The 16,635-nt window shown below is 48.4% G+C and overlaps 1 protein-coding gene across 5 annotated transcripts in view; it reads right to left on the reverse strand.

Moving 5' to 3' along the window:
• MYBL2 (MYB proto-oncogene like 2) overlaps window positions 1-4,077 on the reverse strand; it is a 28,993-nt gene extending 24,916 nt beyond the window's left edge. For 3 of the 5 annotated variants that reach the window (XM_016152436.2, XM_016152434.2, XM_016152433.2), the window contains exons 1-2: window positions 4,013-4,077; window positions 297-390 (exon numbers count right to left, since the gene is read on the reverse strand). In XM_016152436.2, the coding sequence (XP_016007922.2) occupies window positions 297-390; window positions 4,013-4,062 (144 nt within the window). In that variant the 5' untranslated portion in view covers window positions 4,063-4,077. Of the gene's footprint in view, window positions 1-296; window positions 391-3,377; window positions 3,592-4,012 lie in introns of those variants that run through there. The other 2 variants (XM_016152437.2, XM_016152435.2) reach the window with 2 other exon arrangements.
• Window positions 4,078-16,635: the final 12,558 nt, after the last annotated feature.

Consider the following 16,635-nt stretch of genomic DNA (forward strand, 5'->3'; position numbering starts at 1 on the left):
AGATTTGGCTAACCCTCCTAGCAGTTAAAGTACAGTTAATATCCACAATGTATAACATGCCAGCTTCCGAGAGACAGCAGCAATTGCTGGCCCTGAGGTTTGAGAGACACATCCCCTCAAGAGTCCTCGATACTGAGTCTCCCAGAATGCTCTAAGAAGGGTCATCAGGAAGAACCAGGGGACCCATCCACTTCTTCCGCTGGCTCCTCCTCTTGATCACACCACTGGGGTACCAGGCACACACACAACCCCAGCTGCCATCACATTCACTGGACTTGCCCCTCGGCATCACTCACCTCCTCGTGGGTCCATTTGACCTTGCACTTGCTGTCCTTCTGCTCTGGCACATCTGAATCCGTGTCCTGGTAGTGAAGCTCATCCAGGTCCTCACTAGGGAGAGCAAGCTAAAGGTCAAGGACATGTGTCTTCCACGTGCTGCTACATGGTGGATGGCGAGTGTGTGGGTGGATGGAGAGCGTGTGACCTCTAGGGAAAGGTTTGGGGGCTGCAGGCTTTTACTCTTTCTGCTTTCAAAAACGTAGATCCTTCCACCCTCCTTTTAAAATTTTTTAATGAAATGAGTTTATGGGCTATTTTATTTTTTTCTTGATTTTCAGGAACACCCTAAGGATTTCAAAAGCTACAAGAAAAAAGAAGTTGAGATTTCACTGAGATTATCATATTCAAAACCAGACACTGTTTAATATTTTTTCCAATAACAAAATGTTTTAAACTGGCATGGATAGTCTAAGGATGTAAGATGATGATGTATGTAACCAAGTTCCAGAACTTTAGGAAATATTGGTTATTTGGGAAAAACATTTTAAATACCTTATCTTAGCAACTACATTCACTTTTTCATATTCCCTCTCTCAATCATTGCCTACAGATAGGCATAGTTCATGGAGAGAAAAATCAAGAGTACAAGCAGCTTTAAATTCTGGATGTTTTTATTTTCTACAGCAATTTTCCACGTTGCTCCAAAATCTTCATATTTATCAGGTTTAACGACTATGAAAATAGAGACCACACTTTCCATCTCCAGTGATATCAGGTGCTCACAGAAGATTTAATGAGCTCCCAACTCCATGCGGTGGGACCTGCCTCAATCAGGTCACCTGTCAAGGTATATTCCTAAGTCAAGCATTGATAAGTGGGAAGAGCAAAGCAAGTACAAGCCAAGAAGAGAATTTCCTTTGTGTCCGTCTTCTTTACCCTTTCTCCAGAAATCAGTATCTTCCTAGTCGGCATTTTCCTTTGCTCCCAGGGCACCTTGGAAATCCTATCTCAGACTGTAGGCCCTGAGGCTGCCTATCTCCTGGATCCAGTCAACAACAGAGGTGAGTTCTACCTCCACACCCGCAGGGCCTTTGGGGGTTGGTATCAAAAAGTCTGAAATGTTTGCTCAGAGAATGACCAGATACAGGAGTAAATAACCATACAAAGCTACTGCCTATTAGTAGATAATAAAAATTTAAATGTTTTTAGAGAGAAAGGGTCAAACAGTGTGTAAACCCAGCAATACATTAATCACAGGAGGAGCTGGAATTCAGTCTAGCCCAGTCATTCCTGATCTAATTCATAGGGTCCTCCACCATCGCAAAGTAAGAGACAAAAATTCTACACGATACTAATAACAGAATAAAGCTGGCTTTAAAATCAACTACCCCCAGGCCTCTTTCTGACAATGATTGGTTCTCCAGCACCCAGCTTCTAAAAGAAGCTCGGCAAATGTTCCTTCAAAGATGAAAAGGTATCTGCGTAAACATTTTCTGATGCTCCAATCCTCAATTTAATGCAGACCGCAACTCAGCTGGGAGAAATCTGTGAGATGATAAACTTCAATCACCCCTATAATGCTGACCATCCACTTCACATGCATTCTCATCATCCCCACTTAATAGATGTGGACATTGAGGCTCACAGGGGTTATGCCACTTGCCAAGTCCACAGAGCCAGGCTCCACAACTACACCTTCGAGTCCTCACCTTGTGATCCCTACTGAAAAAGCAGAGGCCTAGTTTAGTGGTGACAACCACATGTAGGTCCAACACACCCTTTCCACGCTCTTGGATGTGCTGGGCTTTGCTCCAGGCGGGATGAGTCAGAAGCCGAGCGGGAAGTGGGGCGCTGGTGCAGAGAAGTTACAGCAAGTGGCCAAGAATGGAGCTGAGGGCTGCGGGGTGCCACAGGACAGGAGGGGCTTCCTCCACTGAGCCCCAGGGGAGAAGTGGCAGAAGGTCTGCTGGGGGTCGTCTAGGACTTCTGGGGTTCCCTGGAGTAACACTTCCTGAACCAAAAAATCAGGACAGGGTCTGACAAATGCCTGACCAGAAAACTCCTGAGAATTGGAGCTGACCTGGGTAATTATGGCCTGAGAAAGGAAGACCCTGTGTCTGGCACCCTGACCGCTGCCCAGGGATCAGAGGCTTCTTGGCTAAGGGGAAAGCCAGTAGGGAATGCTTTTCAAGTCTATATCCTTGGCCTGAAAAGACAAACACCATCCAGAGGGGGTTTAAGGTAATCTGGGCTCCATGAATCCAGGGAGGAATCAGGGCAGGAACCCACTGTCCTCCCTGACTCCCAGACTAGCTGAAAAGCCCAGAGGTCAAGCCCTAGGCGCAGCAGAGTTATTAAGATAGGTACCTGGAGCTCACAGACCGGGTTTCAGGCTTAACTCTGCCACTTACTCTCTAGGGGAATAAGTAAAATGGAGACCGCGGTTCCTGCTTTGGCCCCAGAGACTGCTGGCAAAGAACGGTCTTGATACACGTCAGCCTGTCTTACTCTCACCTGCAACCCCAGCTGCCCCAAACTTCTCATGTGGAACAGGAAGACAGGCCTCTAAAACTAAACCCAGCTGGGGCCCGGAAACCAGGTGGTGGGGGACAAAAGAGGACCTTCCACCCCCAGCACCCTTCTCAGGCCGAGAAGAGGGCTTGGGGTACTCTACTTCCCCGAATGTTGAGAAGAAACGCACACCCGCAAATCTGAACCCAAAGAGGCTTGAACGACAAGTGTCTTCCAGGTTTGGCCTCCCGCGCTGACTTGGACACCGCCATCCCACTCCCACCCCGCAATTAGGCGGGAGACAAAATGACATCATGCAGGGTTTGGCCCAGGTCCCAGGAGACCCGCCCGCCCAGGCTCCGAGACCCAGCAGGCCCAGGGAGCGGAGCGAGGGGCCCCAAGAGACCCCCCGGCTTCGCGCATCCCTGCGTGGGACGACCCAGTGTTCAGCACTTCCCACGGGAACCCTCCGCTCCCGCCCTGCTTGGAGGGGCTATGACGAGGATGGGAGCGAGGCAGGGCTCCGCGTGGAGGAGAATGGCACCTGGGGAGGGGGAAAGGGCCCTCAGCTGCACCGCTCCGCTCACCCGCGCGTCCGCCGAGACATCCCCCCGGCCCGGGCCGCGCCGCGCTCGCCTGCCCGCCGGCTGAGCCCGGAGCGGGAGCCGGGCCGGGGTCAGGTCGCGGGCTGCTCCGGCCGCTCCGGGGCCCGGACCCACGCTAGAAGGCTTCAGCGCGTCCGCAGGTCCCGCCGCCGCGCGCAGAAACTGCTGCCGCCGCCGGCGCGCGCAGAAGCACTTTCCTATCTCCCGCCAAGCGCGTCGGCACCGCCCGGGCCTGGCGCGCAGGCCGGCGGGCCGGGGCGGGGCCTGGCGGGGGCGGGGCCTGGCGGGGGCGGGGCCACTCGGAGGCGGGGCCGGCGGGCCGGCGGTCTCCAGCCCCAAAGCCCCGAAGCCCGGGGCTGGCAGGACCGCACCTGGGCAAGGTCTTAGAAGTTGCGTCTCTGATCCTGCCGCCAAGGGACTGAGACCGGGCTCAGGCTGAAGGTGGTTCGGGGAGGCCCAGGAGTAACCCATACAGCAAAGACAGAGGAAAGGGAGTGAGCCACAAGCACAGGAGAGTCAGGCCGTAGAAACCACCAGTGTGCAAACGACCCCAGGACTAGTCCAAGGGGCCCCTTCAGCCTACAAACTCCACCCTAAACTGGACCCCTAAACCTTACCTAGTCCAGGGATGCGCCTTTGAACCCGTTCGCCGCTTCCTCTCCAGCATGGAAATCAGTGGCTCTGGTCCCTCCACTTAACTCCTGGCAGCTCCAGTGAGCCTCCTAAAATGCAAACCTGATCTAGCCTCTCCAGAACTTAAAATCTCCGCCCTTTCCCTCAGAATTTTACAGGATTCTGCCAGATCACCGCCCCACCCCCAGCCAAAGAAAACTCGCTAGCCTCCCTGCCTTTGCTTGGGCCATTACCTGGGCCAGGAACAAGTCTCCACCCTTCCACCTAGTTCCTGTTCATTCTTTGGGTCCACTGCCCACAATCTGTTTGTTGATTTATGTATTTCCCCCTTTGAAGTATGGGCATGCTGAAATCCCAGTGGCCCCTGAATTCACCACAGTATCCCCAAGGCCCAGAATTCAACTTGAATTCTGTTTACCAGGTGCTTAAACAAACAGAGGCTTAGAAAGGAGTTTCCATTTTAAGTTGCCATTTACTAAGTACCTTCCACATCCAGCTCCCTAGGAGTACTAAGAGCAAGGTAAATGAAATATGAGACAGGAACCTGGGGAAACTTTGCTGAACCCCAACATCCTAACCCCTGCTTATGCCTCAGACCCCTCTTCCAGAAACCGTTGGACATCTGGGGACAGTATCGTCAGCTGATGCAAACTTCAGAAAGAAGACTGACATCTTAAGTGCTGGAAGCGTCCACAATAATTAATTCAAGGCTTCCCTCACCTCCATCCCTCAAAAAGTAATTCATATGGACATCCAGTCTTCATTGCTGGAGCGTAGTATTTAAGAGTGCAGGCTCCGAAGTCAGACTTCCTGAAGTTTGATTCCCAGCTCCATCACTTAGTAATTGTGGGGTCTTAGGCAAATTACTTAACTTCTCGGTGCCTGTGTTCTCATCTGTAAAAATAAGATTTACTAAAAACTTAGTTTTTACTATGTACCAGCCACTATTCTGTATGCTTTACAAACTTTAATTCATTTAATCCTCACAACAACCCTATGAGGTAGTATTAGTATTATCCTCTTTTGGCAGATGAGGAAACTGAGACACGGGCATCCCCTAGGTCACAATGCTACTAAACACAAAGCAAGGGATTCAAACCTGGACTATGTAGTTCTAGAGTCTATGTTCTTCATCACTACACTGGTATCTACCTTGTAGGGTGATTGTGGGATTAGATAAGTGTAAACCACTCAAAACAATCTCAGATACATAGTAAATACTATATTATTGTTGCTCTTGTGGTGGTGGTAATGACGAAAACAGTGGGAGCATGGGGTGGAGGCATTGTTGTGGCAAAAAATCCCAAACCCTTCCAACAAATACCAAGTAGTAACTCACCAAGTTGTAACTGGCAGAGAAAGGAGGAGAACTCAGGTTTATTACTTGCAGTCCCAGAGGAGCTAGCCTCTGAAGATCTGGGCAGTGGGCTCACTTGCAACATTGCTTATATACCAGAATTTTTACACAAGCTAATTGGTCAGTTGGCACTCAAACGATTACAAATGGTGGGAGTTGCTATAGAGACTACAAGTAGTAACATTGGTAAGGCTGTGAGTCCTCAGGGGTTGCCAACAGATACAAATTGTTACAGAAAGCAGGAGCCACTAGGGGGTACAAACAATACAAACAGCTAACATTTGTTGAGCAAAAGGCAAGTAAGTAGGACAAGATGCAATAGAGCTCTGCAGTGAGCTCTTGCATGCAGCAAGCACATTTATAGAAGCAGAACAGAAAAGCTGATTAGCTTTTAATGAAAATCTTGAAATTTCCTCTTCATTCCCCTTTTTTGATGCCCATTTAGATTCTTCATAGGACATCAACCTCATGATCTTCCCCTTGATCTCCCAGTGTCAGAGACTGGTAATTCCATTGTGTAAAGATCTTTGCTGTAGTCTTTCTTTCCACTATAGTCTCTATGAGAGAGGTGATTGATCAGACAACAAGAGGCAATAGGCAAGGCAGAAGAAGGCAGGTACGGAGAAGGAGGAAGAGAAAGAGGAGGAGGAGGAGGAGGAGGAGGAGGAGGAGGAGGAGGAGGAGGAGGAGGAGGAAGAGGACTACTCCAATTAAGGTCTTAAAGCCCCCAAAGGTAGAGAACCAACCTCCAAAGAGGCTATCAGGGTCCCATCCATGCCATACTTGCACAGGCACATGTGCCAGTTTTGTCGTCTGCCTGACAAGATCTTCATCTGCCTGGCCCTGGTCATCTATCTGTATACAACAGTTGATGTGATTGAATTTCCCAAATACACCTCCTTCTGCTGCCAACCTGTTCTGGTAGATGGCATTTGTCATCTAAGTCTGTTGATGTGCAAGGAGAGTCAGGGCTCTCCCAGTCAGTCTCGTTAGTAATGATTTCTAAAACTGCCTGCAGTCAGATAAATCGGTTTAACATGTAAATGGGGGTATGGTATCCCCATGATCCATCTTTTGCCCAAGTGGCAGGCCCATAGTATTGGATTATTTGTTCTGAGGGTCACTCATTATCCTTCCAGTCCCCTATTTGGAGTTCTCTTTTTACCCTTTGCAGGGGTTGTGGGACCAGGTGATCGAGTTGTTCCCCTATTTTCGGAGAAAAGAGGAAAAAGGATGGTTTTATCATGCCTGTTACACAGCTTCCTTCCCAATTGGGGGGAAGGCGGATATAGGTTGTGCCTCCTCAAATCCAGTAGAGTCCATGTGGGGCTGTCCAGTCTCAGGCCCTGCCTGGGTTATGCCAGGCTTCAGCTAGCCTTGGGAATTTGGCGAATGGATTTTTCTCTTCTCTGTTTCCCAGCAACACGCTTTGAATGGAGGTGGCATTATAATATCGTTGACCTGAGCAAATTAAGTTTCCAACTGAGTGTTTGAGATTTTCTCCACCTCTGGCCAGGCAGTATTGTCCAATAACAGTATGTTCTAAAATCCATTGACCATCATTTGAAGTAAGTGGGGCTGTTATATCTGGCATTGCCTGGTTCAGAACCAATTCCGTGGCTTCCCATGGCCATCTATCTCCCACTAGAGTTCCCCTACATACGTAGCAGGAAGTGACATTCAGGGAGCGCGCTACTCCTTCAGCCATTCTGAGAAATAAGTTTTTGATTGATTGTGAAGATGGGACTAGAAGGATTTATAAACTGACAGATTTGGGCTGAATAGGCTAGTACTTGACCTTTAATATGAACGTGAATTTGAACATAGAGATTTAACCCCGTCCCATCAATGCCAAGGGCTAGTACTTCTCCAGAGCTCCAGTGGGGGGTCAAGGGGTTGGTTATGACTAACTCTAATGGATTGCACACATGTGTGGTACAGCCTGATAAGGCTACCCCCTTCCTTAAATACACCTCTTTCTTGTTGGTGGTGTCTTTCTCCCAAGTAGCCCATAGGACACATGACCAATAGGCACAACTTGTTCCACATGAGGAACTGTGGGGACATATGTACTTTGCTTCTGTCCTATAACTTTCTTAGCTGAGGGATCTGCAGGATCTCTCTTCCTCCCTTCCTCCCTTTGACCCTGACTCATAGCAGTACAAGCATCAAACTTTAGGATTACCTGATTAGTATCTTCTTTCATTCTAGTCTGGACCAACATGAGTTCGTCTGCCCATCCTCTCCGTGGTCCCTCAGAGCTACCCTTATTTCAAAAACTATTTCAGTGGGAGAGTTATTTGAGTTGTAACATATACAAGGTTGATTACTTCCTGGGTCACATATTGAATATTGAGTCTGGTTATAGGTATAGGTCCCTTTCTGAGTTCCCTGACATTCATAATTATAGAAAATTAAGGTAGTCTTACCTCTTTCAGTGACATGAATACATGACTCACAGTCCTCTGCCCTAATTTCCTTCCCTCCCCAGTGTCCAATTATAAGGAGTCCCATGATGAAATTTCTCAAGCTTTGGCCATGCGTTGCCCAGCCAACTTCCAGTTTGCAGCCAGAGAAGGGCATGATGATCTCAGGTGGACTTCTGCTGCCTCCAGATCGTAACTCAGAGTGGATGGTCAAAAAGAGGCTCTGTAGACCAAGTCTCCTGGCTTTCTGGAGGGGTTGCTCTCTTTACCCGGGTGTGGCGGATCCACGGTGGTGATATTTACAACTTTAATAGCAGTGGGAGTTGCTAATATAACAATGTGAAGGCCTGTCTGGCTCGGCTGGAGCGGCTCCTTTTTCCAATCTTTAACCCATATTTCATCCCCTGGCTGAAAGGGGTGAACCCAATTCCCCAAGGAGATAGGGGCTCTCTCTAAGTTTCTTGAGTGATGCTGCGGAGGATTTTTCCTGAAGGTGCTGTGACATTTCTAAGTCAGCTATTAACCTAGGGTCTCCTTTTATCTTCCCCCAGTGGGGGAGGTCTCCATAAAGAATTTCGAAAAGGGAGTAGCCTGAAGGCCTTGGGGTGCATCATGTTCAGAATAGAACTAGAGGCAGAATATCTATCCAAGGTAGCTGGGTTTCCTGACAAAGCTTAGAGTAGTTTTTAGGGTCCGGATCATTTGTTCGACTTTCCCTGAAATTTGTGGTCTATAGGCCGTGTGGAGCTTCCATTTAATTTCTAGAGCTTTGGATAAGGTCTGGACTATCTCAGATACAAAGTCAGGTTCATTGTCTGATCCTGTGGAGAGGGGTAGTCTGTATCTTGGAACAATATCCCTCAATAAGGCCCTGGCTACTTCTCGTACTCTTTCCGTGCACGTAGGAAAGGCTTCAACCCATCCAGAGTAGGTGCAAACCAACACAAGCAAGTATCGGTGGCTTCTGCAGGGCTTAACTTTAGTAAGACCTTCTAGGTCTTCGAAAGGCATAGTTCCAATTGTTTATACCCCTAAATTAAGGATTGACCTTTGTCCAGCATAATTTTGTGCACAAGTCACACACCTACACTGATCTGGGCACATAGGGTTGGGAGTTTGGATATGAAATAGTAGCAGCCTAACAGGTTTTCTAAAGAAGTCTTTTCCCAGGTGAGTTAATGCATGGTCTTGCTTTACTAGCTGAACTTCCGGTGCAGCAGGAACAAAGAGTCTCTGATCTGGAAGCTCCCACCAGCCTTCCTTCCTCCTGGCTCCCCCTTCACTTGAAGCTCATTATTCTTCTTTAGTGTATTTTGAGGACAGAGGCAGTTCTGGTGCCAGGAGAACCTTGGAGATTGGTCTAGGACCAGCTGCGGCACTCAGCTGATGGGCAGCTTCCCTTGCTGCTTGGTCTACTAGTCAGTGTCCCTTGCTGACAGGGTTGGTTCCTCTCTGGCAATCCTTGCAATGAATGACTGCCACTTTCGAAGGCTTCCAAACTGCCTCTAGCAGTCGGAGGATTTATTCTTTGTTCTTTATTTCTTTTTCCCCTGCCGTCAGTAATCCCCTCTCTTTATAAATGGCCCCATGGATGTGCAAGGTAGCGAAGGCATACCTTGAGTGTGTATAGATATTAGGCTGTTTTCCTTCAGCCTGTCGCAGTGCCTGGATGAGTGCCCATGGTTCTGCCTGCTGTGCTGACCAGCCCTGTGGTAGGGCCTCAGCCCTGATGACCTCATCGACAGTTGTTACTGCGTAGCTGGCTTTGAGCTGTCCTTCATGGATGGAGCTGCTCCCATCTGTGAACAAAACTAGTTCTGGGTCCTGAAGAGGAACATCTGTCAAATCTGGCCTGCTTGAGTAAACTACATCTGTGACTTCTTCACAATCATGGTCAAGAGGCCCCTCCTCCGTGGGCAGAAATGTATCAGGGTTCAATGTTTGTACAGTTTTGAGGCAGACTCATGGATTTTCACAAAGCAGTCCCTGATAATGAGTTATTCTGGTGTTGGGCAGCCATTTATGTCCTTGATTATTCATTAATGCAGTTACAGCTTGGGGGACCTTTACATTTACATTTTGTCCTAGTGTAAGCTTGTCCGCTTCTCTGACCAGGATTATCGTGGCAGCTAAGGCATGAAGGCATGGCAGCCACCCCACAGCCACCAGATCTAGCTATCTGGATAGATACGCAATTGAGCATTGCCATGGCCCAACTGTTTGTATGAGGACTCCCACTGCAGTGTGACTCTTCTCATGCATGAAAAGGTCAAAGTCCCATGTCATGTCTGGTAGTCCTAATGCTGGGGTGCTGGTTAGGAGTTTCTTTATTTCTCTGAAAGCCTCTTCTTGTTTAGAACCTCAAACCAGGGAGTCTTAACCAGACCCAGCTGTGGCCTCATATAGTGGCTTGGTAATCTCAGAGAAACCTAGTATCCAGATCTCAGAGAAACCTAGTATCCAGATTCGATAGAACCCGGCTGCCCCAAGGAATTCATGGACCCCTTTCTTGGTGTTTGGCCGGGGTATTGAGCAGATGGCCAGTTTCCTTTCATGTTCAAGTGTCTGACAGCCTCCCGAGATGATGAACCCAAGGCATCTGACCTCCTGTTTGCAGATCTGAGCCTTTTTCCATGACACCTTGAACCCTACAGTAGAGAGTAGGGCCAGTAAGTCTTTAGTACCTTTCCAGCAGTCTCTTTGTGTGGGGCTAGCCAGCAGCAGGTCATCTACATACTGGAGTAGAGTGCAGTTCAGAGTCTCTTCAGGGAAGGCAGCCAGATCGGTGGCCAACACTTCGCCCAACAGGGTAAGTGAGTTCTTAAAGCCCTGTGGTAGTAGAGTCCAGGTCAGCTTGCCTTTCTCCCGGTGTGTGGGTCTTTCCATTCAAAGGCAAATAAAGGTTGGCTCACCAGTGATAACCAGAGACTGAAGAAGGTGTGTTTAGGGTCTAGGCACATGAGCCAATTCACTCAAGCAGGTAGAAGATTCAGGCGGGTGCGTGGGTTCGGGACCACTGGATAGATAAGAGATCCCTGCACTGTTGATGGCATGGAGGTTCTGGACGGGGCAGTAGTTTTTCCCTCCAGGCTTGTTGACCGGCAAGAGTGGAGTGTTCCAAGGTGACTGACACTCAGCTAGAATTCCGACATCACACAAATGCTGGATGTGGTCCTGAGTTCCCAGGCGCACTTCCTGTGACACTGGGTATTGCTTTTGTGTGACAGGAATGGCCCCTGGCTTCAGATCTACCACAATGGGTGTGTGATTTTTGGCTAGACCTCAGCCCCTCTTTTCTGCCCAGACAGTAGGGAACTCTTTTAGCAGATTGGCTGGATTCATTTGTTTTTCTCTCAAAGAATAAAGATGCCATTCATCGTCCCTGGACACAGCCACAGCCATCGTTAAAGCAGGCTGGCCCCTCAGTGTGAGTTGGGTGGGCTTTCCTAAGGTAAAGGTGATATATGCTCCAAGTTTTGTCAGCAAGTCTCTACCCAAAAGGGGAATGGGGCACTCTGATAGGCATAAGAACTGATGAGTTACTAAGTGGGCCCCTAGCTTGCACGACCAGGCTTTACAGAACAAGTGGACAACTCGGTCCCCCATGGCCCCAACAATGGTTGCCGTACGATCCGTGAGGGGAGCCGCAGGCTTAGTTACCGCAGAGTATTCAGCCCCAGCGTCCACCACAAAAGTCATTGATTGGCCCCCTACTTCTATTGTGACCATAGGCTTCTGGGGGCCTAAGATCAGGGAGCCCGGTTGCCCCTAGTCTGACTGTTCTTTGGCCAGTCCAATAAGCCCTTGGACGGCTGGCTCTGGCTGGTATTTTCCCTTATGAAGCTGATTGAACTTCCCCAGCCCTTCGGGCGTCTCCTGCAATGGGGCACTCGTTCTTCCAATGGCCAGTTTCTTTGCAGTAGGCACATTGGTCGCAACATAGTGGAAGTCTCCTGTTGGCTTCTCTCTTCTGTAGGGGAGCAGTAGTCTGTCATACCAGGCCCGGGTTCCCTAATGCAGCTGCCAGCCGGGACACCTTTTGTCTCATCCATTTGACAGCTACCTTTTGGGCCTCCTGGTCATGATTTACAAACACCTTGTTTGCGACCTCCAGCAGCTGGGTGGCGTTCATTCCAGCAAAGCCCTCTAATTTTTGAAGCCTGCGGTGGATGTCAGCGAAGGACTGAGCCACAAATGCCGCGTTGATTATGCGCTGGTTTTCTCCCGCCTCAGGGTGCAGAGGCCGGTGGGAGTATATTCTCCAAAGTCCTAGAAACTTGGTTAAGGCAGCACAGAACACTGAAATTAATTTTGATGAAATACAGAAACCCAGTGTTTTACTCAGAAAATCTTTTCAGACCAACAGTCTAAGAAACATTAAACACAATTCTACTTTTGCATCAGTTTACTTTTGACACTCAAATTTCCATCCTTGCACCAACTTTATTTCACACAAAAGTTCCTCTCAGGATTTTTCCCTTAACAAACCTTCTTTCACACCTTCTTTATTCCCTCAGTTTGCCTCTCTTCACTCGTTCAGTAATAACCACTTCTGAGGCAAATACCTTTCCTTCAGTTTCCTTCAGAATGAGTCTCCAGACCTTATACCTTGTGTTACCAAGACACTTTCCTATTTTCCTTTCCACCATATATTTCAGGAGTACCTCTCATACCTCCCACGACAGACAACTGTCATGCCACAAGGGGAGGTTGGGAAAAGGGTCGCGGAAATTTGGAGGGGACACCACCTGCTTCGCCTGTCTCTGGCTGCTTCCCTTGCAGCAATTTCAGGTGCCTCCTAGCATTGGTGGGTTGGCATAAACGCCCAACCCGGATCACTGGAGCAGACTGCTCATGGGGATCCAGTAACACCACCTTAAGCCGTATGAGGCTCGCCTATGGAACTGCGGATTGGGGTCAACTCTCACTTCAGAGTAGGCCATGTCTCAGTCACTCAGCATTCACCCTCTTTCATACAACCTCCCACCATTCCTGCACGTGTTTGCTAACTCGTGGAGGGCTCCTGGTTGCCCTTCAGAGGGTGATGGAGATCTCCCCTTTTCTTAGTGTTGACCAAACTCTTCCCACCCTGTGACAGTGACGCAAAGACAAACGAGGGTGGGTGCCTCCTTCGAGAAGCAGACCATTCAGGTGCTCATCTGGCCGTGTCCCCTTGGGGGGAGCTTAGCCGTAGCGGACTCAGCTTTGTGACTTGTGATCGGACACTACTCCGATGCCGCCCTGGACCGTATGCTGTTCACCACAGACCTGCAGAACGGGCTCGAACAAACTCCGTGGCCTTTGGGGGACCTTAAGGGTGCCCAGCTGTAGAGCTACAAACTCGTACCTGACTGCTCAAGCCGCTCATTCACTCATAAAATTATACATCAGGTTAAAACATTGTTTCCCCCACTAGTACAACCCGGATCACACGACAGGTTCCCAACTAGCGGGTGCGTGCCTCAACCTGACACCTCCCCCACTGGGGAGACTCCTGTCACTGGCCCTGTAGAGACTCTTGTTGAACCTGGATCACACAACAGGTTCCCTTGAAGACTAGGACATTGTGTCCAGTTCCTCTTCCCTCCAACAGAAGAGACCTGAACGGGGGCTGTCCTGGGACCCTACTCAGCTCACTTATTCCCTTTGATCTTACCTTGGTACCTCTTCCTCCTGCAGCCACTTCTGGTGAGTTGGTCCTTTCCTCCTATGAGTCTGATTGGTGACTCAGCCTCACTGGGAGTCGGGGTGCCGATCCGAAAGAGAACCTGGAATACTCATCACGTGATGCGCCTCCTCAGTCATTTCGACTCCCCTCCGCCTCGGCCAGGCCGAGCCACCAGTCTGATGGCTCAAGGGGCCAACATGGTTGGAGTCTCGCTGGGGCCTCCAAAAATGTGGAAAAATCCCAAGCCGGTCTAATGAAACACCAAGTAGTAACTTGGAGAGAAAGGTGAACTCAGGTTTAATACACCTGGTCCCAGAGGAGTTAGTGCTCTAAAGACCTGGGCAGTGGGCTCAGCTACAACACTGCTTATATATCATAATTTTTACACAAGCTAATTGGTCAGATGGAAAGCAAACCATTACAAATGGTGGGAGTTGCTATGGAGACTGCAAGGAGTAACACTGGTAAGGCCAGGAGTCCTCACACGTTGCGGATACAAAAAAAAAGCAGGAGCCGCTAGGAGTACAAACAGTACAAACAGTTACACTTGTTGAGCAAAAGGCAAGTAGGACAAGATGCAATAGAGCTCTGCAGTGAGCTCTTGCATGCAGCAAGCACATTTATAGAAACAGAACAGAAAAGGTGATTGATTAGCTTTTAATGCAAATCCTGAAATTTCCTCTTCACCACTACAGAAGTGCGCTCAGACTCGGGCACCGCGTGGGGCATCACGGGAGTCTCCTCGCCGTCTGACGTCACCAGGAGGCGTGAGCGCTGGGTTCTGCTTGGAGCCTGGCGTTCCCTCAACCTTGGCCTGGGCTGCTGCCTCGCCTGTGGATCCAGTCACCCCCACGTCCCCTGACGTCTGCCGTTTTGGGTCACGTGGAGGAAGAAAGGCCCAGGGGGTGAGAGGGATCAGGATGGGTACATCGCCAGCTTCTGACGTTATGGTGGTCACGGGAGTGTACAGTCAGTAGTCACCCCTGGCCCAGAGGCCTGTAGACCCTATTCTGCCTGGAGCCATCCCTGTTGGCTTCCCGTGCGGGTCAGCAGCCCTGGACAAGCTCCTAACGCTGTAAGTTTCCTTCATGCTATTTGTCACCATTTGTGACTCTTCCAAGGTTTCTCTCCCCAATTAGATTGTGGGCTGCCAAAGCACAGCCCTAGGATGAAACATTACTAGGCTTCATGTTAAAATTTGGTATAAGCAAGACGTTTAAGTGTATATTTCTTCCTGTCTCTTAAAAGCAGCAGAAAAAGTTGATAACATTGGTTGCAGAATGGGGAACTAAATGCCTAAAGAGGGTGAAATTGTTCTCAACATCCTTTAGTTTCATTTTCAGGTATTACCTAAATTTTATTTTTTTAAAAAATTTTTATTTAAATTTCTTTAAAGCACATTTAGTGCCCTAGGATCTTTTAGGGAACAGAGTTTAAAAACCTCTTATATTTGGTTTTATAAATAAAAAGTAACTTGGCCAAAGCCAAGTAGATCTGTGAATCATTAAGATACCACGAATTTTCCTCCTTGCTCTTGGGGAGAGACATTTCGTCACCTACACAGACCTCCCCATTCTCACTGTTTATCTCCTCTTCCTTTTGACACTATTTGTTTCTCTGATCAGAGATGTATTTTATTTCAACAAATAAAATCTCCAAGTTACTGTTATGCTGTTACCTTCTAAGACTGATACTATCACTTTTGTTTTTTCTTTTAGAAAAAAATTGAAACACTTATTCAAGTCAGTTAACTTTTTCATCTTAAAGGGCTAATGTGCCAGAAAATTCATGCACATAGAAGCTGTATAGCTTTTTATGACTGAGTCTCAAAAGTCACACCGTCTATGTTGCTTTCACCATAGTACCAGATGAAGAGGGAGAGAATGTAAGACCTCACCTCTCGATGGCAGAAGCATCAAACCCACAGAAGAGTATATGGGGCAGGAGGTAATAATTATTGAGTACTTTTTGGAATGTATTGCAAATACTGCATTGCTACAACGCTCCCCTGTTGCTCTATAGCTGCTCGTCTCTCGCCTGGCCCCCAGATTATGCCCTCAGAGCAAAAGGGCCTCCCCCTTCCACAACACTGCTGTGGCCTGACTACTCTGAATAAGCCCTACACTGGGGCTGGAGTGTGCGAGAAAATGGGAGCCTATAAACAGAGCTTTAAGATAAATTATTTTAAATTCAGGATGTGACCTAAGTCTTTCTTCCCAAGGTTTTAAATTTCCAAAAATGTTACTTCTTTGACAGACTATTCTCATGACTTCAATTACCAATTCCATGTGAACAACTCAGATACTAAGCCTGGATATCTTTTCTAAGCCTTAGGGATTTCCAGCTATTTACTGGTTATTTCCGCTTGTATGAACTGTCATCGTCTCAGCTGGATTCTTATGCTCCAGAACAGCTCACCCTCTGAAATCCCTATCTTCCAATAGCTCCACCACCAAGCAGTCGGGATCGAATTCATGCCAAGCTGACCTTCAACGCCCAGACCAAATCTATTTCAAAATGCCACCTCTCCTGTAACAGCACATCAGTCCACATCCTCGTTACTTCCCCTTGGGGTTGTATCACACTCTCCCCCTAAACGGCCTTCCTGTCCACAGTTCCATCTTTACAGAAGCCACCTGCCAAGCTACTGCCACTGCACCACATCCCTTACACCCGGCAGCGGCTCTGCAATCGTCTGGCTTTCAGGGTTCTCAGCATATCCAGGACCCTGCTGTGTATTTCCACATAAGTCACCACATTCGAACAGGTATAATCTCTCCCACTGCCCTTCGGACAGATGATCACATTTTGCCCTGCATTATAACCCAAAACGATGACAGAATTGAGTGCCTCGGGAGCTCGGGGGAGGGGGCGCAAAGTGCGGGTGGAGACAAAAGCCTTCAAATGGTTGTGTCCTGTGGACTGCTGGGGGATGAAGGGGTGAGTCATCTATATAAGGAAGGTATCCAGCCACCATTTTATTTTTTTCATTAGGTACAGTGGGGCCAACAGACTGTGTGGGTTAAATTTGTGTTGTATTCTTTTGAACTAGTCTAAAAGCGACACAGTATTCACAAGCTTGAGAGTTACTTATGCCTTTGATAAAAGGGACTCAAATCCAGAACTGGAGATGAATGAAAAGACTTCGATGACAGA

The sequence above is a fragment of the Rousettus aegyptiacus genome, unplaced genomic scaffold (genome assembly GCF_014176215.1).
Source record: "Rousettus aegyptiacus isolate mRouAeg1 unplaced genomic scaffold, mRouAeg1.p scaffold_m13_p_12, whole genome shotgun sequence".
NCBI classification, from domain to species: domain Eukaryota; kingdom Metazoa; phylum Chordata; class Mammalia; order Chiroptera; family Pteropodidae; genus Rousettus; species Rousettus aegyptiacus.